The sequence below is a fragment of the Podarcis liolepis genome (assembly GCF_965112155.1).
Source record: "Podarcis liolepis genome assembly, chromosome: 1".
NCBI classification, from domain to species: domain Eukaryota; kingdom Metazoa; phylum Chordata; class Lepidosauria; order Squamata; family Lacertidae; genus Podarcis; species Podarcis liolepis.
The window spans coordinates 6541144-6568525 of record NC_139554.1 but is presented as its reverse complement, the minus strand read 5'-3'; the positions used below and the strand labels follow the sequence as shown (position 1 = coordinate 6568525).

The 27382-nt window shown below is 46.3% G+C and overlaps 1 protein-coding gene and 1 long non-coding RNA gene across 3 annotated transcripts in view; one reads left to right on the top strand and one right to left on the bottom strand.

Moving 5' to 3' along the window:
• LOC310712983 overlaps positions 1-20746 on the bottom strand; it is a 342189-nt gene extending 321443 nt beyond the window's left edge. The window contains exons 1-2 of the long non-coding RNA XR_014529061.1: positions 19860-20746; positions 12812-19541 (exon numbers count right to left, since the gene is read on the bottom strand). This is a non-coding gene — a long non-coding RNA (uncharacterized lncRNA). The remainder of the gene's footprint in view (positions 1-12811; positions 19542-19859) is intronic.
• NAA30 (N-alpha-acetyltransferase 30, NatC catalytic subunit) lies at positions 1677-27382 on the top strand. 2 transcript variants are annotated; one of them, XM_083515691.1, is made up of 5 exons: positions 1677-1923; positions 9001-9924; positions 15803-15926; positions 18085-18140; positions 25449-27382. In XM_083515691.1, exons 2-5 carry the CDS (start codon positions 9004-9006, stop codon positions 25584-25586), a joined length of 1239 nt encoding a protein of 412 aa, XP_083371817.1. In that variant the 5' UTR covers positions 1677-1923; positions 9001-9003; the 3' UTR covers positions 25587-27382. The 2 variants fall into 2 exon arrangements, with proteins under 2 accessions (XP_083371817.1, XP_083371816.1); XM_083515690.1 differs by lacking the exon at positions 1677-1923 and adding an exon at positions 8639-8858.

Below are 27382 nucleotides of genomic sequence, written 5' to 3'. Positions count from 1 at the left end.
TCCATAAACACGGTCTTAACAATGAGTCCGTAAGTGGCTGTGGAGGCCAATTCTGGACCCACACGTCCTTCCACAGTGGGGACATAGGTTTCCGGGCAGGAGTTGATCACGGTGTGGATTTGCCAAGCATGCCTTCCTCTTAGCACCTTTCTCCCTTGCGTCCTGAGTTCGAATGTCTTCAAAGCCCATGACACTTTTGGTGAAGGCTGTTCTCCAGTTAGATAACTCACAGGCCAGTGTTTCCCAGTTGTGGGTGTTTATGCTACATTTTTATTTTTTTCAATAATTTTTATTGATTTTCACATTTATCACATAAGAAATAAACAAGGAAAAAAGAAAAAAGAAAAACATTACAATACATAAAAATAAAGAAAAACACATTAAAAAATAAAAAAAGATTTTAACTTCCCAGTCCTAATTTCATTATATTGATAACTGACTTCCTCGAATCCCCTCTAACTGAATTTCATTATAACACCTGTTTAGCAGTTCTCCAAATTCATATTCTAATAATATTAACTTCTTTCATTTACTAACTTCTCCTTTATTAATACTCCAATCCTTAATATTTATTGACAACATACTCTTATTTTGGGACGCAGGTGGCGCTGTGGGTTAAACCACAGAGCCTAGGACTTGTACACCGGCTCCCTCGGCCAATAAAGCGAGATGAGCGCCGCAACCCCAGAGTCAGCCATGACTGGACCTAATGGTCACGGGTCCCTTTACCTTTTAATCTTATTTTACCCCTAATTTTTACTTCCAAGAAATTTCTCTTTATATACTACATTTTTAAAGATTTGCCTTGGGAGAGTCTTTAAACCTCTTTTGTTGACCGCCAGCATTACGCTTTCCATTTTTAAGTTTCGAATAGAGTAGTTGCTTTGGAAGACAATAATCAGGCATCCGCACAACATGACCAGTCCAACGAAGTTGATGTTGAAGAATCATTGCTTCGACACGGGTGATCTTTGCTTCTTCCAGTATCCTGGTATTAGTTCGCCTGTCTCCCCAAGTGATGTGTAAAAGGAAACAGTGTTATACCAGGTTAGGCTATTGGCCCTAACTCAGAGTTGTCTCTTGGACAGAAAAGGTGCTTAACAGCTTCTCCCTCAGCCTTTATCATCATCATCATTATTATTATTATTAGTTTTCAATTACAATAATCCAATAATAGCCTCATTATAACACAATTAGTAATACCAATAATTCAGACGCCAAATTATACAATTTAGGTAGCCTCCCACGTGCTAGAATTGATGCTTTACTTTATTTCTGTGTTCCAAAATCTTCTAAATTACATTTACACTCAAGTCAAAATAACATTAAATCCCTTATACAGCAACTGCAATTTTAACAACTTCCATTTGTATTGAGACACTGAATGATTTATAAAGCTACAGGTGAAGCATTCAAACTACATCCTTGTTCTTCCTGTGAGTGGCAGTTATTCTGTCCGTAATGTTTCTTCCTGTCCTTGTAAAATATTACATCTATCTTTTCCTGGTTGTTGCTGTTCTCCATCATGCCTTGTTCTCCATCATGCCTTGGGCGGAGCTAATATCCCATTGTTGTTTCAGAAGTTCTCCATTGCTCTGTCCCGTGATAGAGTAGTTGCTTTGGAAGACGATCATCAGGCATCCACACAACATGACCAGTCCAACGAAGTTGATGCTGAAGTATCGATCACAGACATCCACCCTGAAGCCAGTTCTGACATCACTGCAAGCTTTGTGACTTCAGGCCAAGAGAACACAGCTTCTGAGGCCTGAAGCAAATGACCCAAGTTCCTTTCAGGGGACATTTTCTCGTGAAACCTGGACAAGTGGTCCTGCTTGATCTCCATGGCACACCGGCCACTTTGCACATGGCAGGAGAGACGGCGGGATTCATGGAGGCAACTGTCCATTGAGTAGCGAACAGGTGGCCTCAAAGAATGGGAGGGTCTGGGGATCCAAGGGGATGGAGAGGAAAGGCTTCTGCAATCTGGTGCTGCCCAGATGTCCTGCACTACAACTCCCACCAGCCCCTACCAGGGGCTGAGGGGAGTTGCCAGAGGTGGGCCACCATCTGACCATTAGGACCCCTGGACCCCTGACCATTAGGTCCAGTCGTGGCTGACTCTGGGGTTGCAGAACTCATCTCGCTTTACTGGCCAAGGGAGCCGACGTTTGTCCACAGACAGTTTTTCCGGGTCATGTGGCCAGCATGACTAAGCCGCTTCTGGCGAACCAGAGCAGCGCACGGAAACACTGTTTACCTTCCCGCCGGAGTGGTACCTATTTATCTACTTGCACTTTGACGTGCTTTCGAACTGCTAGGTTGGCAGGAGCTGGGAACAAGCAACGGGAGCTCACCCCGTCACGGGGATTCAAACTGCCAACCTTCTGATCAGCAAGTCCTAGGCTCAGTGGTTTAACCCACAGCACCACCCACACCCCCTTTATATGTTTACGGACCAGGGAAAAAACATGTTTTCATATGTACACTGTAAGCTGCTCAGAGTGGCTGCGGAAACCACTCGGGGGGGGGAGCAGGTGGGCAGGGTATGAATAAAACAACAGCAACAACAATCTCTATAACCAGGCTATGGGCTGACTAACATTCTATGGCCTGTGTTGGGGGGGGTTTATACCGTAGGTTTGATTCTGTCTTATGTATTTTGTTACAGATAAGGATACATAATAATACACAATAATACATAATTATGTATTTTGTTACAGATAAGGATACATAATACATAATACTGTAAGGAATTTTTTTATTTTGATTATGTATTTTGTGTTTTCATTTTGCATTTTTACGTTGTGATGGAGGACAGTACAGTGGTACCTCGGGTTAAGTACTTAATCCGTTCCAGAGATCCGTTCTTAACCTGAAACTGTTCTTAACCTGAAGCACCACTTTAGCCAATGGGGCCTCCTACTGTTAAGTCGTGGGTTGACATAGCAGCCGGCACAGCGATTTCTCCAAGTAGCTCTTTATTGTGGTAAGCTGAAATAGAACTGGCTGAGAACAGCTCAGCCGGCCTGTATTTATAGGCAGCCGGCTGTCAACATTGTAACCACCACAGCCCAGAGTTCCCGCCTAAAATAACTGCCGCGGACCTGAGTGAAAACTATCTACAGACCTGAGTGAAAACTATATACAGTATCCCCCTGTTGGCCCAGGGGGAAACTACACTACATAACACCCCTCCCCACCGAGATAAGGCGTTAGTTACAATCGTAATGGTTTCCTTATATACAGCACTACGCGTAATGGTTCAATTAGGCACAAAAGCATATCGGTTACATTTCCCATACTTAGACCAACAGTGATACCTGTCCAACAACATAGTCCTTTAAATACGTTGGGCGCTTGGAAACTCTGCCAGACCGCCGGGGACTGGTAGCCAAGTCCGGAGGGCCACACAGTTCTCGCTGAGGCTGTGGTGCGACCCTAGGTGGCGTTGGAACCAACTCCCCTGGATCCGCTGCTGTGGGTGGAGCCTCCGCAAGTGGAGTGGTCTGAGTCTGTTCTGAAACGGCTTGGTTCGGCTCCACGCTGGCAGTTTGCGAGGAAGGTGTAGGTGGGGCCTCGCCATCTGTACGTGTCTCTTCTGGAGCCGCAAGCGCAGTTGGGGGCACCTCGGTAGTGTCCAAGTCCCCAACCCTGCGCCTAAGCTGGTCTATGTGCCGTCGCCACAAGCGTCCGTCTTCGAGTGCCACCTGGTACGAGCGAGGTCCAGTGACTCCCACTACTGTGGCTGGCACCCAAGGGATGTCCCCCACATAGTTCCGGGCAAAGACCTGGTTTCCTGGGACAAATGACCGTGGTGCATTGGCACAGCCTGGGGGTTCAGCCACGGCAAAGTCTGGGTGTAGCCGGTCGAGCGGTGACCTGAGGCGGCGGCCCATAAGCAGTTCAGCAGGACTCCTCCCTGTGGCCGCATGAGGGGTGATGTGTTGCACGAACAAGTATTCGGCGACCCGCTCATGCCAGTCTCCCCGGTCCAGGCGCGCCAGTGCCTCTTTTGTCGAGCGCACCATTCTTTCCGCTTGCCCGTTGCTGGATGGATGAAAGGGTGCCGTTAGGGCATGGCGGATGCCCAGTCCCAAAAGATACCGCTCAAACGTGCCTGACGTGAACTGCGGTCCGTTGTCAGAGACAAGGACATCAGGACACCCATGCGTTGCAAACAGGCCTCGCAGCACCCGGATGACAGCTTCGGTAGTGGTGGAGGGCATCAGGGCGACCTCCAGCCATTTGGAATAGGCGTCCACCACTACCATAAAGGTCCGGCCGTGAAAGGAACCAGCCAGATCGATGTGCACCCTCGACCAGGGTGTCTTTGGCGTCTCCCAGGTGTGTCCCTTAGCTGCCGGTGGTGCAGGCCTCGACTCCTGGCACGCTTGACAGGCGGACACCCAGGCAGTGATGGCATCGTCCATATTAGGCCACCAGACGTAACACCGAGCCAACGCCTTCATTTTGACAATTCCCGGGTGGCCAACGTGCAGAGCCTCCAGGACGCGCTGACGGAGTCCCTGGGGAATCACGACGCGGTCTCCCCACAGCAGGCAGCCGCGATGAGCTGAGAGTTCATGTTGTCTGGTTGCGAAGGGCTGGAACTCCGATGCAAAAGGCCCTTGTGGCCACCCCCTCCACACCCAGTTGAGCACCCGGCTGATGGTGCGATCCTGGGCAGATGCGGAGGCCACAGTGGCAGCCGATACAGGCGCTGCCGGAAGATCCTCAATCAGAAGGAGCGATGAAGCTGGAGCCGGGTCTTCCACAAATGCTGGAAGAGGGCAACGGCTGAGGGCGTCGGCATGGCCCATCGATTTTCCCGGGCGATGGATGAGCCGGTAGTGGTAGGCAGCCAGGAAAACAGTCCATCGCAGCATGCGTGGTGAGAGGACCGGTGGAGTTGGACGATCACCGGCGAGGAGGCCCAGGAGTGGCTTGTGGTCAGTGATGAGGTCAAAAGTCCTGCCATAGAGGTATTCATGGAACCTCTTCACTCCAGCCACAAGTGCCAATGCCTCCTTGTCGAGCTGGCTGTAATTCCGTTCCGTCGGAGATAGTGTCCTGGAAAAGTAGGCGAGCGGTGCTTCTCTTCCATCTGGAAAACGGTGACTAAGGACAGCACCGATGCCAAAAGGTGAGGCGTCGCAGGCAAGGACCAGCGGCCTGGATTCACTGTACTGTACCAGCACACTGTCTGAAGAAAGGAGAGCCTTGACCGCGTTGAAGGCCGCCGTCTCCCGATGACCCCAGGCCCAAGGCGTCTTAGTGCTAAGGAGTCGGTGAAGAGGCTCAGCCACTGTGGCTTTGTGGGGCAGGAACATGTTATAAAAGTTCAGCAGCCCCAGGAATGCCTGCAACTCCGTTTTGTTCTTTGGGGTGGGGGCCTGCTGGATAGCGCGGATCTTGGATGTGGTTGGATGAAGACCGGAGGCATCGATAAGATAGCCCAGGAACTCTACCTGTGGAACGGCGATCTGGCACTTCTCCCTCTTTACCTTGAGCCCGGCCTCCTGGAACCTGGTCAGCACGGCACGGAGGCGCTCGAACAGCTGCTGGTGTGAGTCTGCAGACACCAAGACGTCATCAAAATATGGTACCACGCCCGGAAGCCCTTGCAGGAGACGCTCCATAAGGCTTTGGAAGATGCCAGGAGCCACACTCACCCCGAACTGCAACCGGCGGCAACGGAATGCCCCCCGGTGGGTGACGATCGTCTGGGCTTCAGCAGTGGCATCATCGACTGGCAGTTGTTGATAGGCTTGGGCAAGGTCCAGCTTAGCGAAGACCTTACCCTCACCCAGGGAATGCAGCAGGTGTTGGACAACAGGAACCGGATAAGCATGCTGCTGAAGTGCCTTGTTGATCGTGCACTTGTAGTCAGCGCAGATTCTCACCGACCCATCTGGCTTGACAGGCGTGACGATGGGGGTTTCCCACTTTGCGTGGTCCACCGGCTCCAAAACTCCTTGGGCGATCAGTTTGTCCAGTTGTTCGTCCACCTTAGCCTTGAGAGCAAAGGGAACCCGGCGTGGCTTTAGCTTGATGGGGGCGACTTGTGGATCAAGGCTAAAGGAGATGGGCGTACCTGTATATTGGCCCAAGGTGCCGTCAAAAACCTCGGCAAAGTCTTTGACCAGACCCTCAGTCTCTGCGTTAGAGATGCAGTTGATGCCGGTGACTTCCAGGCCGAGGGCATCAAACCAGTCTAGCCCTAGAAGGCTTGGCCGCTGACCTTCGACCACCACCAACCGGAGCAGGCCCGAAAAATCCTTGAAGGCGATCCGGAACCGGCCAACGCCTACCACGGGAATGTCGTTTCCCTGGTAGTCTCTCAGGTGTACGCGGTGAGAGTCGAGTTGCCTTTTGGACACTCTGGGTACCAGTCTTTTGATGGTGCTCCATGACACGATGGACAGGGCAGACCCGGTGTCGATCTCCATGTCACATGGAGCTCCTTCAATGAGCACCGTGACGTTCAGCTTGCGTCGCGTAGTCGAGTCGGTTTGGCCAATCGTGGTTCCAGACGGGCAGCGGCAGTTGGTGAGAGCGAAACAACTTTCCTTGGCAGACTGGAGTGAAGACTTGGACTTGCGAGTCGATGAAGGGGGGGTGTCAGACGGAGCCGATCGGCAGACCTTAGCGATGTGGCCCCTTCTGGAACACTTCCTACAGATGGCGTCTCTGAATCGACACTTGGCACGGGAATGGTTGCCTCCGCAGCCAGCACATTCCGGTTGGCCCTTGGACTTCTGTTGGAACTTCCTGCGCTCCCGCTTTGTCTGGTGCACGTCATCGTCTTCACTGGAGGATGCCTCCTCACTGCTGGCCTCTTCATGATGCACCGGAACTGGCTCCCTAGCAAGACGCGGGCTGCTGGACTTGCGGATCTCCTGGGCGGAGCGTTCAGCAGCTTCTGAGGCCACAGCCTCCTCAATGGCTTTCTGTAGCGTGAGGTCTGGCTTGGCTAGGAGGCGCCGTTGCAGATGGATGTCCCGGACCCCGCAGACGATTCGATCCATCAGGGCATCGTCTAAGTCTCGGAACTCACAGTGCATTGCAGCCTGTCGCAGGGCGGTGGTGTAGTTGTTGATTGACTCCCCCTCTGCCTGGTTCCGGTGGTAGAACGCATGGCGGGCAGCAATCTTGGACGGCTTTGGTGCGTAGTGGTTGCGGAGCTTCTCTTGGATCGTGTCCCATGGTGTTGCCTGGACTGCTTCAGGCGCAACCAATGCTCGGGCCGTCTCAAACACTTCAGGCCCACAGAGGCTGAGGAATAGGCCCCGCTTCCGATCCTTTGATACTGCTGTCAGCTCGTTGGCTTGGAGATAGCAGTCGAACCGAGCGAGGTAGGAGTCCCATGATTCAGAGGCTGGCGCAAACGGCGGTAGAGGCACAAGTGAAGCCATGATTCCGATGCCGGCGTGAAGGGCGATGGATGGAACACAGTGCTCTAGCCAGAACAGTCAGCTCTGAAAGGGTTCTGCTGCCCAGTGATTTCGCTCAGTGATTTCGCTCTGTGATTCAGCTCAGTGATTCAGCTCAGTTCAGAGGCTGGCCGCATCTGGCTGTGCTCTGATGTCCATCCATCCCATCCTCGTCGCCAGTGTTAAGTCGTGGGTTGACATAGCAGCCGGCACAGCGATTTCTCCAAGTAGCTCTTTATTGTGGTAAGCTGAAATAGAACTGGCTGAGAACAGCTCAGCCGGCCTGTATTTATAGGCAGCCGGCTGTCAACATTGTAACCACCACAGCCCAGAGTTCCCGCCTAAAATAACTGCCGCGGACCTGAGTGAAAACTATCTACAGACCTGAGTGAAAACTATATACAGTATCCCCCTGTTGGCCCAGGGGGAAACTACACTACATAACACCTACTGTCGCCACGCCGCCGGAGCACGATTTCTGTTCTCATCCTGAAGCAAAGTTCTTAACCTGAAGCACTATTTCTGGGTTAGCGGAGTCTGTAACCTGAAGCGTATGTAACCCGAGGTACCACTGTATACAAATGTAGCTAATAATTATAATTGTTCTTACTATATGCCACCTTGGCTTCCATGGAGATAAAGGGTGATTTAATTAACAGATGGTGACGATCCATCATCTTAATTTGAGGGGGATGTAATGAAGAGCTTTAGTCAAAGTAGTCACCCGAGAAATATAGTTCACGAAAACCGCACACGTGTACTCCCATACTCACATGCATATGTACACGCGTCTCCCCCCCCTTGCCGTGAGAAACGTGTACTGGGTCGCTTTTCCCTTGTCTGCCTACCGCTAGCCCCGCCCCCAGCCCTCAAGCTCGTTCCCGCCTAGCCCTCAGCCAAAGCACGATCTGCGCTTGCGCAGCTCTCCCACCGTCGCGAGGGCCTATCCGTGAAGGGACAGCTTTTTAAAAGAGAAATAGATATATATCGGCCTCTCTTTCTCTCGCTGACCATAGAGTCTCCGCGACTTCTTAGGACCATAGAGATAAGAAAAGGAGGACGGGGGACCGTTAGCACAAAGCGAGCGCGCGAGCGGAAGCGTCGCCCCGCAGGGTGGGAGGGGCCGCGACGGCGCGCGCAGAAGCCGCGCCCCGCCCTCTCGGCGAGGCCCCGCCCCTCCTTACGCCGTTTCTCCTTCCCTTTTCCCTCGCAGCCCTTTCCTGAGGGGGCCCGGCCGTAAAGCGAGGCGCCGGCGCGAAGTGTCGCGCTATTCCTTCGTCCGCGCGAGAGCGGCGGCGGCGCGGCGGCGGCCTGGCCTGACGGGAAACCTGCCCTCGCTTTACGGCCGCTGGATGAGGAGGAGCGGAGGAGGGGAGCGGGAGGCGCCGCGGCTGCTGCTGCTGCTGCTGAGGGGATTTTGGGGTGAGGCGGAGACGGGGCGGCGGGGAAGGAGCGGCCTGGGGGGGGGGTGAGCGCGTGTGGGCGAGGGGAGCGTCTCGGGCGGGGGTCGCCTCTCTTTCTCACGCTTCTCCCCCTTCCCCTTGCCGGTCTCTTCCCGCCTCAGGACATGGCCGAGGTTCCGCCCGGGCCTAGCAGCCTCCTCGCTTCGCCGCCGGGAGACGCCGCCTCGCTCCTCCTGCCCTTTCCGGGAGCCGCCGAGGAAGAGGAGGAGGAGGAAGAAGAAGAAGAAGGCGGAGGAAGAAGGCCTCGCGAGGAAGAAGAGGAGGAGGAGGAGGCCGGGGATGAAGGCGCCCGGGACCGCCGCCGGCCTTGCCCGCCGCACCGGCGCAACCACCAGCTCAACGGGCTCATCTCCGGGCCGGACCTGCGGCACTTGCGCGGCCCCCTCAAGGGCAAGGTCCTGAGCGGCGGCGGCGGCGGAGAGAAGCAGCGCCCGCCGGGCAGCAAGAGAGGCGGCGGCAGGAGCAGCCCCAGCCCCGGCTCCGCTGGCAAGACAATGGGACACGGGCAGCAGCAGCAGCAGGAAGAGGGTCCGGAGCTGCCCCCCCAGCAGCAGCCTCCCTCCTCGCTCAGCAACCACCACCACCACCCCCACCGGGTCCCCCGCTCCCAAGCAAGGACTGCGCAGCCCCCGGAGCAGCAGAAGCGCCCCCACGACGCTGCTTCTGCCCCCTCGGAAGGGGACAGGAATGGGCTGGCTGGAGCGGGAGGGGTGGAGGAGGAGGAGGAAGAGGAAGGAGGAGGAGGCCACCAGGAGGAGGAGGAGTCCCTGCTGCTCCTGTCCAGGTCCTTGGCCTCCAACTGCAGCTTGCAGAAATGCTCCCCGGGGCCCCCCACCACGGACTCTTCCTGGGGCCCCCAGCAGGTGGAGGAGGAGGAAGGGGACCTGACGATACGATACGTCCGCTATGAGTCCGAGCTGCAGATGCCCGATATCATGAGACTGATCACCAAAGATCTGTCTGAACCCTACTCCATTTACACATATAGGTATTTTATCCACAACTGGCCTCAGCTTTGCTTTTTGGTAAGTTGGGGGAGGGGGCGAGGAAGGAGGCATGGTGAAGGAAGTTGGCGTTGAGGGGTGTAGAGGAAGGGTGGCTGGTGCAGGGTTGGGGAGCGGCGGGTGGTGTGGCGGTGGTCGCAGGGGAAGCAAGTCCACATTTGGTCACTTTGTGGTTGAAATAAATGATACGCAGAACCGGCTTGGTGACCTCTGTGGCTCAGCTGATTTGGCATAGGAATGTGTAAGTCTTCGGTTTATGGAGATTTCTGTGTAACTTCAAATTTGGGGTGTGAGTGTACAAGTAAGACCCTCAACCGTCTGTGTGCATTAGTTGTCATTGACATTACTTTCCCATTTGATTTCTTTTTAGCATTCCCTCTCTCAACTTCAGCCCAGTAAAAATGAGAAATAGCCATATTAATGGTATCAATTGACAGCTGGCAGCTTTCATATCTGTAGAGAAGTTTTTAGAAACATTTTAGCCTGGATATTGTCTAGTCCCATCTTCCTTCAGACTAGCATTGATTTAAGCCCACATTACTTCTGAAAAGCAATTCAACACCTTTTAAAAGCCTCTAAAATGGATATTCTGTGTCATTACATAGTAATACATTTCCACTTGGAACTGTGCTGTGCTGAAAATCTCTTTTGCATTGTATTCAGTTCTTATTCTCCCTAATGAAATTGGAACACAGCTGTCATCTGTCATACATTGAAAATTGTGTTTCTCCTTAGTCTCTACCAAATGATGCTATTTTTATTATTCATTTGGCTGCCTCACCTTCTTTTAGATATTATTCTGTGATGGTAGAGTACTGAGGCCTGTAGAGATTTCAGAATGCTGAAAGAAGTGATCACAGAGCTAGAAACTTGATGGTTTCTCCTTTTTTCTGTGGTGTGCCAATTTTAAATAGAAAGTTTACTTTTTCGTATCATCAAAAGTCTCATAAAAATGCATGTCTGAAGTATACATTTTAGTTACTGAAACAGCAGCTGGTCCACCCATATAGATTAGGGACTGTGTGTGGAAGCTTTGGGGAATTTTCTATTGAAGGGTAACTGTTGCTTGTTATATGTTAGAGAGCACCTAATCAAGTGCTCCTACTGCATTATATATGTTAAAGAACTTGTCAATGCTAAAGGGAAATATTAGTGTCCCACCATATAGCGAAATAACAATCAGACTGGACTGCAGACTTATATGGTCAGAGCTCAGACTTGTCAGCCCCTCTTATGTTTATTTTTATGGATGCACATGCAGAAGTAGTAAATAATTTCAGGGTCAAAGCTGTGCTGTTACCGGATGATGAGAGTAGAGGTAAACTACATCCAAGGGAAAGGCAAATATTATGTCTCTAAAGACAATTATAAGTGGACATAAAATAGACTTTGTGAACTGTTTCTGGTTTTTAGATATTGTTTGTACAGATATTTTGTTGAGCCTTTTAATATAATCCTTGGAATTTATTTCATGAGGAGTGTAATAAGATATCTCCTTATTTTTTACAAGGAAATGCCACCTATGGAATTTTATATCAGTTGATTTTAAAACGTTTATGAACTGCTAGTTAGACAGCTTTTTAAGGGCTTGTGATGTGGAGAAGAGAACACTCATGGGCAAGCACCAATTGGCTAGGTAGAGAACAAAATTGGTTTGCGGGAAAAATCTTAAGGGGTGGTTCTCCATACTGGCAGCATCAGTCCAAATGCTCATCACACTTCTTGTTAGGTCTGTGAATCACACAGGCATTGTGTATCACTGCAGCAGATTGGTTATGTGACCTCAGAAGCCACTGGCTGGGCCAGTAACAAAACTGAACACCATGTGTATAATGCTGCCTACATGCTGCATTTGGTAAAGGGACTGAGGGTGTTTGCAAGCACCTGCTTTTAAGAAAAGTGATTAAGCATTTCAACTTCAGTCAGCCAATACCTTTGTTCTACACAGCTTCTGGCACTTGTGAGGCTGGTTTCTAAACACTCATTTGCAGGGTTGATGTTCCAGAAAGCTGAACAAGAGCACCCAACAAAACTGAATTTTGGAAGGCCTTCTAGCAAGCAAAGCATTGCATTTATGGGTTTCAGCGGTTTATCGGTGCTAATAGATCTGTGGATGTTCTAATTATCAAATACGAAATGTTCTTCCTGAAGCTTTATGGCTTCTCTTCTCTGAACATATTAAAACTAATAATGCTGCAAGATGCTTAGTCCTCCCAGATTGATTAGCCTCTAACAAAATTAATCTGTCTGTAGTCTGTGCTTGATACTTTCAACATCCCTGAAGTGATTTTTATTATTTTTTTAAGCGGTAGTGTTGGAGTGAAGCACTAAGCTTCCTCTAGTAATGGGACTTTCCTTGCTTAAAGTTGTAATGCTGGTGATATGCCATAGTCTCTCCCTGCTTGTGTGTTTAGAAGTCTGGTGAGCTTGGACCCTTGTGAATGTTGAACATGAATGGTAACAGAACATAAAACGAGAAATTTAAAGGTGACCTCATAAGGGCCAAATTTTTACTAGGCCGAGTTTCTAAATGGTGCTACTTGATGGTAAACTTCTGGTTTGGTTGCAGTTTGTGTTTTATAGATTATTTCCAGTGGCCTAGTCTAAACCTAGCATTCAGTAATGCTTGCTCCCTTCTATCTGTCATAGAAACATACATAGGAAACTGCTGCATACTGAATCAGGCTGTTGGTCCGTCTAATTCAGTATTGTCTATACTGACCAGTAGTGGCTCTAGGGTTTCAGACTGAGGTTTCTCCCACCCAACCTGGAGATGTCATGAATTGAAGCTGTGACTTTCTAGATCCTCTGTCACTGAGCTGCAGCCCTGTCCTCTCAAAGATTCTCTCTTCTTGCCATGATTTGCTTGATTCAGATGCAAGCAATGATAAATGCTAACTAGCGCTACCTCAAAACCAACCATGGAAGAAAGGAAGTATATGCACACATTTGAGAGTAGGAAAGGCAGAAAGAGAATGGAAACCTGTCACATGTTCCTGATCTCTAAAATATGGTTTGTAGATTGAACTAGTGTGGTGACTGAATGAGGCCCGTGAATAAAAGCTGGAGAAGTAAATTCTAAGCAGCTTTGGTTAAATTCTGAGCTCCAAGTGAAACGCTGTTCATTTAGCTGTGTTGCTGGAACTAGAGACAGAAAGTTATTGTTTCCGGATAATAAAGTGACAACAGGAATTCAGGTATTGCTCATTGGCTTCAAAGATGAAAGACGTTAGCTTACAGCTGCTTATCTCTAGAATTTTTTGTCTTCACTATTGCAAGGCCATCAGTATGTCAGTGAGAAGTGATTTGCGGCTGAAGTTTAAGGCAGGGCTCTTTGTGCCCACTTCTTAAAATACTACCAAAGTTTTCTGCAGGTCTTGTTATCTTCATGTCTGTGACCCTAGCTTCACTTCGAAGTGGATTCTAACTTGCATACTTTCTTCATGCTTCTAACAATAATTGGCTGGGTGCCCTTTTAAGACATTAGTGAGACCTGCTTTTATTCATGACTTGAGTGAAATCTTAAGAGAAAGCTGCTTGAAATGTCATCTTCTGTATGTCATAACATAGCCTGGGTGCTTCTGCTGCTGCTGCACAATGAAATCTACTCTTGCCTGCCTACCTACCAAATCTAAGACTCCATGTAACCTCTAAGGACAGAATGTAAGAGAACAGCTGTGCCAGCATGAGGGCACAAAATGCTTATGTTGTATGCCAGCGTAAGCATTTCTAAGTTCAAGCAGCTGGCTCTGTTCATCCTGCTATGCAAACGCTGTTCCCTGGCAAGAGGCGAGTAAGCCTATTGTATACTGTGTGTGTGTGTGCCCTTGAACTCACTACATGAATGCACACTTGTTCCAAGAGGTTTGTTAGGAAGAAAAACCGTGCCCCCATTGATCACAATGGGAGAGTTAAGTACCTGCTTAAATCCCTCCTGTTGAACTTGATCAGAATTCAGGGTGCTTAACTGTAATTGGTTTGTGCTGCTGCTAGCCTATAATGCTGCCTGAATCCAAGTGGTTTGGCCTGTAATGCATTATTACCCTTGGTGTCTCTTTAGCAAAAGAAGATATAGCATGAACAGTCACGTAATACATTCGAGCTTCTTTGCGCAAAAATTGGTGTTCTCTTAGCATATTCAGTGACACTTCTCAGGATCTGGCAAGAGGCGAGTAAGCCTATTGTATACTGTGCAAGGTTTCAGCCTAAGGCAAGAATTTAGCATAGGTTGGGGATTTCCCCCTCCCCTGTGTTTGAGAACTTGAGAAGGTAGTTGAACTCCTCTGCAACTCACTGTTGTTGCTTAATTTTTTATATCTTAAAAACTTATGGGGCCCCTCTATGCCAGATTTTATGAAGAAAACATTTTGATGTGATGGATTGAATTTTAAATCCAGTAACTTTTCCTTCTGAGTCAGAGTGCTTGGGTTGGTCTCTGCATTGTCCTGCTGCACAGGTTTTGTGGGTAGAGACTTGGATCTGAGAGGAGAGAGGTGCAGATTTAGCAAGGAATCTCCCCTTAAGGTATTCCTTGGTAAATTTTACACATTCAGTATATTTTATCGCATAGGTTTATTAATCTTTTCAAATGAATTGATTTTGCAGCTTCTTTTCCTCACTCAATATTTTATGTGTGCAGGTGTGTCATAAGTGGATTAGGAAATGTACAATTAACTTCCATGAGTGCTTAAGCTATCAGTAATTAGTATTTTGTTGAAAGGATAAGAATTCTGAAACAAATTTAGTTATGGCAAGTGATCTACGTATATATCGGAAACCTTTGTGTATATTGGTGTGGAAGAGGTGGTTTGGGGAGTGTAGATTTTTCTTTCCCTTCTTCACAGTCCTTCTTTGCAGTCCTCAAACCAGTTATTCCAGAATAGCTTCTGGAGTTCTCTGACTGCAGCTTTGTTTGTGACTTCCAGTTTAGTTCATGGTTAGAGAACAGTGGCTGTATATCATTAGAACAGCTTGCTAACTTAAATAATGCTTAGATTGTGTATTCCCTTCTCAGGATTTCAAAATTATTTTCCTCAGGCGAGTAATAGGGGGTCCATTCTTACCCCGAAACATTCGCATCCAGAGGCGCTGTTTCTGCGCATGCTCGTGGGGCGAAAGCCTGCTTCTGCGCATGCTCATGCAGTGGAAACCTTTCCATTACTTATGGGTTTGCCACGTGCATAACCCGAAGGATACGTATCCAGAGGTGTTTGCAACTAGAGGTACCACTGTACTGGTATCGATGCATTCTTTGAATTGCATGAGGCCTTCCTTTACATAATCTTTTAGGAGTTCTGTGTAGAATAGGAACAAGGCTGAAATCAGTAGTGTGTGTCCTAAATGACAAGCAGAAACAAGCTTGCACAAGGGGACTTTCCTGTCTCTTCTGCATCCACCCAAAAGCCCCTGAGGAGAGGCCAGGCAGGAGGGTGTTCCTAAAAGGCATGGGGGGGGGACATGCTTTTGAGCAGAGATGCCTTCTGCAGATGAAGCTCGCAGACAGTCCCTCTGCCCAGTTGGGGGCAACTCCCCCAGCAGCTCTCCTTGCCCTGTCTTCCACAGTGGAGAAGGTCCTCCACCCCTCAGAGACAGAGAGAGACTTCTCAGGATGGTGGGGCTTTGAGGGAACAGGAAAGTGAGCTTTCTTAAATTTGTGCTACTTAGAATCCAAGCCAGTCAACGTAACAATTTGAGAAATCATCCTCGAAATTTGCCATACTACAAAATGTGTAGTGTACGCTTTAGTTACTGGGAGATGCATCTGCCTTCATTTGTAAAGCAAATAACTTCCAGAAAGCAATCTTGCTGCAAATGTACCTATAGAATGGTGAGTTTTCTGGCACTGCATATTGCCCTCTTAATCTACAAAAAATGTTCTTGGGTTGTTGTTTTTTTCAAGGCAATGGTAGGAGACGAGTGTGTAGGTGCCATCGTCTGCAAGTTGGATATGCACAAAAAGATGTTTCGCAGAGGTTATATAGCCATGTTAGCAGTGGATTCCAAATACAGAAGAAAAGGCATAGGTAAGAATAGCATTTGTGTCCTTTTTTAAATAAATAAAAATATATCTAAAAGTTGCTGATAAGTTGCTGCTTTGGGATGAAATCTTGATTACACCCTTCTTGTGTTACAAGTTATTTTTGAACGTTATTGTTTTTAGGTGAGAAAACTTGCAGTTCTCCAGCCCATCTCTACAGTCTTTGAAGTCCATAATAGACTCCTGATAATAATCTGTTTTTCTTGTTCATTAACAACTCCACATGACTGTAGTTTGTTTTTAAATAATCATAACGTACACAAAAGATGGAGAAACTGGTCATGACCAGAAAACATAAGATGCACCAGACATGCACCAGTCTGGGTCTCAGTCTCAGTTCTCAGATACCCAGTTTAGAGTTCCATCATGGGGAGAAAAGAGAGTTGATCTTTTTTTATTTAGAGTAGCTGCACCATTGTGTTGTGGAATACTTACAGCTGTGTGGTGCATCCCATGTTCATAAAAATAATATGCAATCCATGTTATGAAAATCATGTCTTAAGGACATACACTTAATCATGCAAATCACCAAAAGCCCTCCAATATATGTGTGTCTGTGTTGAGGGAACAGCAAACAAAAATTAAATAAAAAGCTGAAACCGGGCCTCTGTGAGTTCACCAGCTTGCCCACCACCAGGTGATAACTTCACCTTCTCAGCAAGTTTCCTGTGTTTGTTAAATTGAGCCATCATGAATTCATTGAAGTGTGTCATGGCTGCATTTTGAAGGAAATTGCCAGTGTTGGGCACTACGGGGCCTCGTGGCTGCTACACGATAAAACCCCTAATCTATCTACCTACATTTGCTGTGAACAGATGGCATCCCTCAGGTGGCCAGATGTAGCCTGACAACTACCAGTTGCCAGCCGTTTTATGTATGCCTTAAATGAACCAAAAGCGAGGGAAGAACCCCTTTCCCCCCCCCTTAATGCAAATGTAGGCGCCATGAATGAATGGTAAATTGGATATGAAGCAGAAACTACTCTCCCACTCCCATTTTAGAAGGAATTTGTTAGGCGTTCCTCCCCAAATACACTTCAGCTTTAGGCTTGGTTACAGAAATTGGCGGTTTCCAATTTAATCCCAGCCACCTTGTTCAGACCAGGATTCCACAAGGAGATGGGACTAGCTCCCACACTTGTGCTCTGCCTTGGCCCTCTGAGCTCTGAAGGCTTGCTTTGCGGGGAACTGGGAGAAGAAAGCTTGCCATGGCAGTTGGGAGTAAGTGAATTCACAGGCCGTTGCTTCAGATCGCTGGTACGGCACACTGTTGACTGGCAGGGATCTAAAGAGTCCCTTGTGCAGACACACCAGGGTGCTTTGGTTTTCTCTGTCCACAGCAGCAACTTATTGGACACAGCTTGGTTCCCTGCTTATTCACTGACATAGCTTATTCATTTATTATCTTTCCCCCAGTGTTCATTCTAGTTGCATCCTATTGAAGATTGGCATGCCTCTTTTATGTGCAGTGCATGCTCTCTGAGGTGGTTGCCTTGCCTTGTAAGACATCTTCAGATGGTAGACTTCCTCGGTTAAAACACGTCTAAACGGAAATCTGAACTACACTAAGGGAACAAATACAAAACTTGGGAGAGGGGAGGGTCCAAAGCATGACATTTTGTGAGAAGCAAAACTCTGACAATGCAGGCAATTGAAGGTTGTTGTTTTTTAATGCCAAGGCCTTAGTTGCACAACCCATGATGCCTCACACTTTTAGCCCCTTATCCTGTACCCCAGAATCTTCCCTGGCCATACAGTTCATTATAGTATTGCAGGCTAGGTGGCCCTGGCTGTTGTAACACCTTCATTATTTTAAATCTGATTTATTGTTCTGTGGTTGTTTTCCTGGAAGCTGCTTTGTCCTTCTTCTTCAGTAAAAACAAAATAAAAAAGACTTCAATAAGGCCAGTGCTTCAGTTTGAATTAGGAGACAGGAAATGCCCAGCCCAATTTGATGCAGAGGGCTAAGAGGCCTTTTTATTTTGAATTAGAGAAGGTATTTTATCTTGGTTGTACAGAATAGTCATAGTAATCATTAATTATGTACATTTGCTTTTATGCCATAGCCTGAACTCTAGGAGCTAATTGGTGCTGAAATAATTTGTGCCAGTGGTTTAAATTTGTTGCTTTTAATCTCTATTCCAGGTACAAACTTGGTTAAGAAAGCTATTTATGCCATGGTAGAAGGAGATTGCGATGAGGTGAGTCTTTTCTTCATTTGAAGGAAGTATGTTTTCATTCCTCGCTTCGCTAGAAGGCCATCATTTCAAATGCCATTTGCTATGTAAGCAACTGTTCTGTTAGAGCAGAATATAGAACACATTCAGAAAGATACATTATTCTGAGATCTTTCTGTGACTCCAGGAAGTGAGTTAGCATCTGTTTGACTGTTTTAGACAGGGCAGTGATGTCTATAAAGACTGTTTTTACAAACATCAAATAACAGTTGGAAAAATTAACAGTTGTCTGGAGTAAGGGCACCTTAAAGTGGTAATTTCTGGCTTGTGTACTAAAAGTTTAAGGTGTTGTAGACTATGCAAAACTGTGACAGTTTTTACTCTTTAAAAAACCACCACATGACTAATAAGGCTTTATTACATGAAAACACATCTTGGGTATCAGCAGCTTCAGTATTCTCTGGGGCTAATGCGTTCTCTTCACAATAGTCTGGGCCCAGAAGTGGTTTTCCACCCAAACATCCCCCTTAGCAGCCACCAGACTTTATTATAAAGTTGGTGCTATCTAGCAAGAAGAACCGAAGAAGCGCATCGCTTGCGCATAGCTGATGTGTTGCATTTAAAAACCTGGCAGTGAAATTTACCATGTAAACGCATGAAATCTCTCTCGCACACATCATCTGAAAGCAATTTTCCCCCATCCTTTTGTTTATGAGCAAAGCTTTGGGAATTTTTTGTGGCACACTTTGATTACAGTAATGTTGGGCCTTTGCTGGAGGAACTACATGTGACCCAGAGGGAGACACCCACCCTTAAAAGCGCAATACAGGATACCATTCCTTTTGTTGATCAGTGGGCTATCCTTTTGCTGACCTGTTTTGCTAATCTTCCTGGTTTGGTGCTCTGCCCTGCAGCCTTCCCTGCCTCCTCCCCTTGATCTGCTTGAACTCCCTTAAAACTGATTTGTCTTTTACTGCCCAAATTTAGTCCACTGAACTAGGACCAAACCAGGTCGATGGGCGAAAAATCTGAAATTATGGCTTGGTTCAGACACCGTACCAAATCTATGGTTTATGCTAACCACTGCTCAGAGCATTCAAATGTCCCACCTATGGTTTAGAGTTTCTTTCCCATTTCCTCCCTCTTTGCTCAGCACTCCTGTCTCAAGATTTAGTGCCTTCCAGGCATACAGCAGCAGCTGTAACTTATTCAGCTTTGGCATCGCACCAAACCATAACCAATACAAACTATAGTTTGCAAACTCACATCGCATCACAGGCCACGGTTTCTAATTCCAACTCGCTGCCAAATTGCAAACTGTGGCTTATCAAATGGGACATTGAGCCAAACATCCTCAATCGTCTTAAAACAGTTACTGCTTTTTAGGAGCTCTGAATAGGAACCTAATAAATCAGCCGATCAGAACTACAGTGGTGCCTCGCAAGACGAAATTAATCCGTTCCGCGAGTCTCTTCGTCTAGCGGTTTTTTCGTCTTGCGAAGCACCCCTATTAGCGGATTAGCGCTATTAGCGGTTTAGCGGCTATTAAAGGCTTAGCGGATTAGCGGCTAAAAGGCTATTAGCGGTTTAGCGGCTTAGAAAAGGGGGGGGGAGCGGGAAAAATCGGAACACTCGCAAGACGTTTTCGTCTTGCAAAGCAAGCCCATAGGGAAAATCGTCTTGCGAAGCAGCTCAAAAACGGAAAACCCTTTCGTCTAGCGGGTTTTCCGTCTTGCGAGGCACCATTGTAATGTTGAAATCTTGACTTGGAAGCAGCTTGTTTTTGAAAGGGCAAACTGGTAGAAAGGCTTTCATGAACAACCACAAAAGAGAACCTTGAAGTACTTAGAATACCAATAAACAGGAATTTCAGCATGAACTCACACCTGCTGAACCAACAGAGTAAACAATGGAATGAATGCTGCTGGTTGTGCTGACTACTTGCAATGATAATTTATTGCCCTGCCTTGAAAACAAAGGTGTTGCATATGACAGCTAAAGATTCATTTGCTTCATAAATGCACAAAATTCATTTTTGGGAAAAAACACCGTGGAAGTTAATAAATATCTCCCCTTACCTGTAAAAGGCCAGGAAAATAATGATAGCTATCAAAGACTGAGGTGTTTATTTCATTTTAACATAACAGTACAAATAAGCCCACTCAGGCAGGAAAATAGCAATATTTCATTGTGGAAATGACCATTGCTTGAGCCAAAAAAGGAAAAGAAAGAAGAAATACAGAGACAATTCTAATTAAAGTGAAAACCAATGAGATACATCTTCAGCAGGAGTCAGCAAGCTTTTTCAGCAGGGGGCTGGTCCACTGTCCCTCAGACCATGTGGGGGGCTAGACTATATTTTTTTGGGGGGGTGAACAAATTCCTACGCCCCACAAATAACCCAGAGATACATTTTAAATAAAAGGACACATTCTACTCATGTAAAACCATGCTGATTCCTGGACCGTCCGCGAGCTGGATTTAGGAGGCGATTGGGCTGGATTCGGCCCCCAGGCCTTAGTTTGCCTACCCATGATCTTCAGCTTTAAAATGATAGCCTTGCTACGTATTACTGAGGGGGTCAATGTTGTCCTAGTTGTCCTAGTTGTTGCCCCATTTCTCTTTTCTTCTCTGAACCACCATTGCTTTTCTCATAGAATTGTAGAGTTGGGAGGGATCCCGATGGCCATCTAGCCAAACCCCCTGCAATGCAGAAATCTCAACTAAATCATATATTATATATGGCCATCCAACCTCTGCTTAAAAATCTCCCAAGGAAGAAGAGTCCACCACATCTTCTGGAAATCTGTTCCACTATTGAACAGCCCTTACTGCCAGAAAGTTCTTCCTGATGTTTAGTCGGAAACTCCTTGTAACTTGAATCCATGGGTTCAGGTCCTGCCATCTGGAACAAGAGAAAACCAGCTTGTGCCATCTTCCATATTTGAAAATAGCTATCCTATCTCCTCCCAGCCTCCTATTACCCAGGCTAAACATACCCAACTCCCTCCGCCGTTCCTCATAAGGCTTGGTTTCCAGACCCTTGATCATCGTAGTGGCTGTCTTCTGCACACATTCCAGCTTGGCGACATCCTTTTTAATTAGTCTCCAGCATCCTTTCCCGAACCTGGAGCCCTAGATATATTTTGAGCTGAATTTCTCTGGTGCTGTTTTGAATTGAACTATTCCTTGAAGAGCTTGAAGTTCCCGAACAATTGGATTATTCGGATTTATAAATTCCAGTTTGCATTTATGGTAGATTTTCTCTCTCCTGATGCAGTAAGTTAGAAGGCTGAAACAGGAGCATTCAGTGTGAATCCCCTTTGTTTCAGGTCTATTGACCGTAATAAACTGATTATGACGATGCGTCCTCTTACCTTGCCCTATATTTAATTCTGATGCACTTGGGCCTGAGCCATTCATGTGTGTACATTTCTCACTACTCAGCAGCTTTAGTCTGAAATAAACAATGTGTGCTGAAAAGTATTGTATTTTGATGTCGCAAGTAATAAAAGTTCTCACTGCGGTGATGGATCTACAGTGGTACCTTAGGTTACACATGCTTCAGGTTACAGACGCTTCAGGTTACACACTACGCTAACCGAGAGATAGTGCTTCAGGTTAAGAACTTTGCTTCAGGGTGAGAACAGAAATCGTGCTCCAGCAGCGCGGCGGCAGCAGGAGGCCCCATTAGCAAAAGTGGTGCTTCAGGTTAAGAACAGTTTCAGGTTAAGAACGGACCTTCGGAATGAATTAAGTACTTAACCCGAGGTACCACTGTATTACTATTTCATGCATGCGTATGGTCACTTTACGTAGCAGTTACTGAATAATTCACACACACACACACACCCAAAAGAGAGAGAGACAGTTTCAGCATTTAACATACATTCAAAACATAATTTCGTCTTTTCTCATTTTGGTTGGCTTGCCACTCCTTTTTCCACGGAGGAGTTGTTCTCCCCTTCTGCACCCTATCTTCTCACTATCAAATCATAACCATAATATTATAATCTAATGCAGTTAAAAAGGTAAAGGTACCCCTGCCCGTACGGGCGAGTCGTGTCCGACTCTAGGGTTGTGCGCCCATCTCACTTAAGAGGCCGGGGGCCAGCGCTGTCCGGAGACACTTCCGGGTCACGTGGCCAGCGTGACGAAGCTGCTCTGGCGAGCCAGCACCAGCACAGCACACGGAAATGCCATTTACCTTCCCGCTATAAATCGGTACATATTTATCTACAGTGGTGGCTCGCAAGACGAAAATAATTCGTTCCGCGAGTCTTTTCGTCTTATTATGTTTTTCGTCTTGCGAAGCACGGTCCGTCGCAACTGCGCCTCTTCAAGTGGCTTTAAGAAAAAAGCGCAAGACGTTTTCGTCTTGCGAAGCAAGCCCATAGGGAAATTCGTCTAGCGAAGCAACGCAAAACCGAAAAACCCTTTCGTCTAGCGAGTTTTTCGTCTTGCGAGGCATTCGTCTTGCGGGGCACCACTGTACTTGCACTTAGGGGTGCTTTCGAACTGCTAGGTGGCCAGGAGCTGGCACCGAAAGACGGGAGCTCACCCCGCTATGGGGATTCGAAACCGCTGACCATACGATCAGCAAGTCCTAGGCACTGAGGTTTTACCCACAGCGCCACCCGCGTCCTCTGTAATGCAGTTACAGAGTAATTAATACTTGTGGGCAATGCAGTGTTGGACTATCACAGTGGTGTGGCAGAGCCCAGGCTTCTGTGGCCTTTTGAATGTCTGAGCACAGCCAGTGTCTTAAAATAGCACTGGTGGAAGTGAATGCTGCCTGTGTAGTTAGAAAAGCAAATACTTCTAGAGAGAATGTTAGTGGAGTTTGTTTGATTTATGGCTCATCCCATCCTTAGAGTTCAGGGTGGACATAGTGTTGTTAATCACAAAATCTGTTGCAACTTGAAACCTCAGCTCCCTCATTCCTGGCCACCCCAACTCAAGGTATATAAATTGGCTTTATGGATATTTTGGGAGGCAGCTGTGATCTGTGGTTTTCCACTCGTGACGGTGCTGATGGACGTGAAGCAGCTTCATTTGTGGATATGCTTAACTTGCAATAGGTAAAATAAAAAAATTCCTTCCAGTAGCACCTTAAAGACCAACTAAGTTAGTTCTTGGTATGAGCTTTCGTGTGCATGCACACTTCTTCAGATACACAGAAGAAGTGTATCTGAAGAAGTGTGCATGCACATGAAAGCTCATACCAAGAACTAACTTAGTTGGTCTTTAAGGTGCTACTGGAAGGAATTTTTTTATTTTGACTATGGCAGACCAACACAGCTACCTATCTGTAATTGCAATAGGTAGTGATGGCTGCATACATTTGGAGGAAGAGGAGGCATTGAATTAGGGTATTGGGGAAATAGGAAACTTCCTAGGTGGGGCAGTGAAGTGGTAGGGCTGTGAACTACCCACGTGGCAGCGGATAGCAAGAAGGGGCAGAGGTGCATACAAGAAGCATTATGCTCTCGTTGATGCTCATTATCATCATTATGTGCATGCTTCAAAGGCAAGAGTCTGCAAATGCAGCTGTCAGAGGAAACTATAAAACTTTAATCAGCCAAGCCACCTGCCCCTGTACAAAATGGTCTAGAGGACCGTCTCTGAATTGCACTAGGCTTCAGAGTCTCCAGAAAAGAGTAAAACGACTCCCAGCTTCAGACTGCCTCTGAAGCTCAGTCTCCACTTCGGAGCCTCTCAGGATGCTGAAGGGTTTCGGAGAGGGACAGGAGGTAATTGGGAATAACAGTGTCTCCACCCCCATCGTTCTGCCCGGACGCTGAGGTCCAGTGCCGAGGGCCTTCTGGCAGTTCCCTCACTGCGAGAAGCAAAGCTACAGGGAACAAGGCAGAGGGCCTTCTCGGTGGTGGCGCCCGCCCTGTGGAATGCCCTCCCATCAGATGTCAAAGAGATAAACAACTACCTGATATTTAGAAAACATCTGAAGGCAGCCCTGTTCAGGGAAGTTTTTAATGTTTGACATTTTGATGTGTCTTTGTTGGAAGCCGCCCAGAGTGACTGGGGAAACCCAGCCAGATGAGCGGGGTACAAATAATAAATTATTATTATTCTTATTATCATTATCATTATCATTATTATTACAGCTGCCTCTAAGATCTGGTAAAGGTGAACAGTAGAATAGAACTGGGATGGCCAGTTGACTTTGGCAGGCTAAATCAGGGCTCTAGTGTCTCTTAAGAAACTTCAATCAAGATGTGGTGTAACTTTAGCTTTCTGTTCCTCTTATAAGAAAAAACATGTCTCAAGTGTATTGTACGTTTTAAAGTAATGATATGACAAATGTCATACATAAAACAAATGTTTGTATTACACAGAGAGAGACTTACCTACTTACATACACAGTGTGTGCTCAGAAAGATAAAGCGTGTTGCTGCCTTATGTACTTTCACTGTGAGGGCTACAGCCAATTTCCCTTCTTGAGAGGGTCTTTCAGAGGCATATTCAATCATCGTTTTCCATAACCCTCCATGGTCTTGGGCAGCCCTCATCTAGGCAACGCCAGCTTAACTATATAATGTCCATCTGAGAGATGGTTAGATTGTTCTGGCACCAGGCTGCCATTAGGAGAACATAGAATATGTCCTTCGGCATTTTAGAGAACCGGTTGTATGGATTCACGTACACACATAAGTCATTTGTTGCATATCTTGGCTCTATGAAACGCCTTTTCTCAGATCAACAGTCCCAGATTTAGCTTGCTATGTTCACATCCTGTCAATGGAAGAACAGGTTATCAGTGAGAATGTATCACCATTTGAAATTGTGGTTGTTGGTTTGTTTTTGGTTTGTTTTAAAATAACATCGTTGTCCATCCTTATGCCACAGGAGCTCAAGAGATGAAATGTGCCCCCCCTTTTTCCGTCTTCTTGCAAAACTGTGAGGGAATTGTTAGGCTGAGGATATGACTCAGCCAAGATCCCCTGAAGTGCTTCATGACTGAGTGGAGATATGAACCCACATCTTTCTAGTCAGTCAATACTCTGAATTGTTGTAGTTGCAAACCTTGGTCCTCCTTTGTAAATGCATTAGTTGTTTTTTCAAAAAAAAAAAAAACAACAAAAAAAACCACCCACATGCTGGACAGGTGATTTAAACATGCACATTTGAATCAGCAAATTGATTCCTTGGCCAGTTCTGGGGGTTTCTATAGTGATATTCTACGGGGCTACAGATAATTTGAAGCTGAAATACAAGAATCTGACTGCTGCTTAAATATATATCAATCTGATGAACCTCAGAGTTTCAGAAAAATGCAGTATCGCTTGAAAATTTTGTCATCTTCTTTTGCAGGTTGTCTTGGAGACCGAGATCACAAACAAGTCCGCGTTGAAACTTTATGAAAACCTTGGCTTTGTTCGAGACAAGAGGCTGTTCAGATACTATTTAAATGGAGTTGATGCACTGCGTCTTAAACTGTGGCTGCGTTGATAGGAGGCCATCCTTGCGCCCAGGACTCCTCTCCCCAACCAGCCGGGCAGCGGCGTCCTTTGCATGCAATGCAATTTGTGTGAAATTGCTTTGCAGGTGGACATAATAACTTCCATGCAGCTCTTCTCTGTGAGTGTCTCATCGAACGTCGCACCTAAATCGTTGCACTGTGTGGCATGGCACGTCTTGTTCTGAATTTGCAACAGGTTGTTTCAGACTTCAGATCCTCTTGGTAACCAGGAAGATGTGCCAGTAGGTAACCAAGATCCCTGTTCATTTGCAAGTCTACTGACTCCTGATATATAAGATGGTGAACATTTTATCCAAGAACCTGTGTAATGTGGAACACAACTTTTTTTTTTCCCCCGGTTCCAGAGAGAGAGAAAAAGATAAGCCAATGTAGATTGTAAAAAGAAAATAAAAAAAAATACTATAAGTATACTAACATTTCATACAAAACTCACCATAGGTTTTTTTTTCTCTGGGGAAAATAAAAACTGCTTCAACTTTAGGTTTTATTTTTCAATATTGAACTTTTCATTCTTAAATATTGGTACCTCAGTGATTAGTGGATGAAAAAATGTATTGTAGGGTGGGGTGTGTGTTACATCGAGTAACGGTGACAATAAAATTGCGTCTGCCAGTGCCTGTATAGATAGTATATTTGTCTCCACCGCTGACTTTTGAGTGCATGCTTTTCTTTTCTTGATTCCCTCCCACCCCCTTTTTTTTTTTTTTTGGTCTTTGCAAGAACAGATTTTATTTAAACTCTGGATTTGATAATAAATTATTTCATTTATGATTTGGAAACTTCTCCCAGGTGAGGGCTTAAAAAGCCCGTCTCTTACAGCAAGAAGTGTAAGCTATTTTTTTTTTTGAGTGGCTGCTAAAAGGGAGTCTGATGCACTTTTTCCTTTAAAGAGAGTGAGGGATCTTTTTTTATATATAAAAAAACAAAACCACAAAGTAGTAAATTAATGTAGATTGGATCAATTTTTGTTTAATCAAAATTGTCACTAGAATAGCGAAAGAGGCATTATTTTAAAGCAGTTGGAAGAACGTAATTTTGATTTGGGTTCACATTGCTTTGCTTCCATGTTCTTAAAAATGTTTCAGTTCTCAGTTCTTGGTCTTGGAAATAAATTTCAAGTTGCACCGTACCCATCTTTAAGCTGCATTCGCTTTCTCTCCTTTTTTTTTTCTTTTAACGAAAGCCAAAACTCTTGCAGTTTTAATTTTCTTCGGATTAATTTGGCAGAGAGGTGTTCAAAGGTTTGATACAAACCCCAAACCCCTTTTCAGAATGGGCTACATCGGCTTGTTAAAACCAGTATCCTTTTTCAGCAGCGGCACAGTGTGTACTTCTGTCTGTCAGTGCAATATGTAAAGCAAATCATTTCTTTTTGGCAGTTCGGCAATGACAGCGTTGGTATATATATTATATACAATATATATATATATAAGCAAAACATTAAAATGACCCTAGATGACTCGTGGAAAAATAAATCGTTTCCTTATATCGGAAGGAAAATCTTCAGAATTCAACTTTGCCTTACTATGTTGTTTGTTAAGGATTCAACCTGTCTTAAACAACAACAACAGCAATGGTTTGAGTTAACTGTACATTTGAGAGTACCTGATTTCCAGTCACCCTTTGGAGAAGGACAACCCATTCTGGACAGCTTAGTAAGTTTAAAGGAAGGCCATCCCTAATTTGCACAGACTGAGCATCTTCCCCACTATGTATAAGTTGTGAATTGTATTTGGGAAAAATAAAGGATTTTAATTTAAAACTG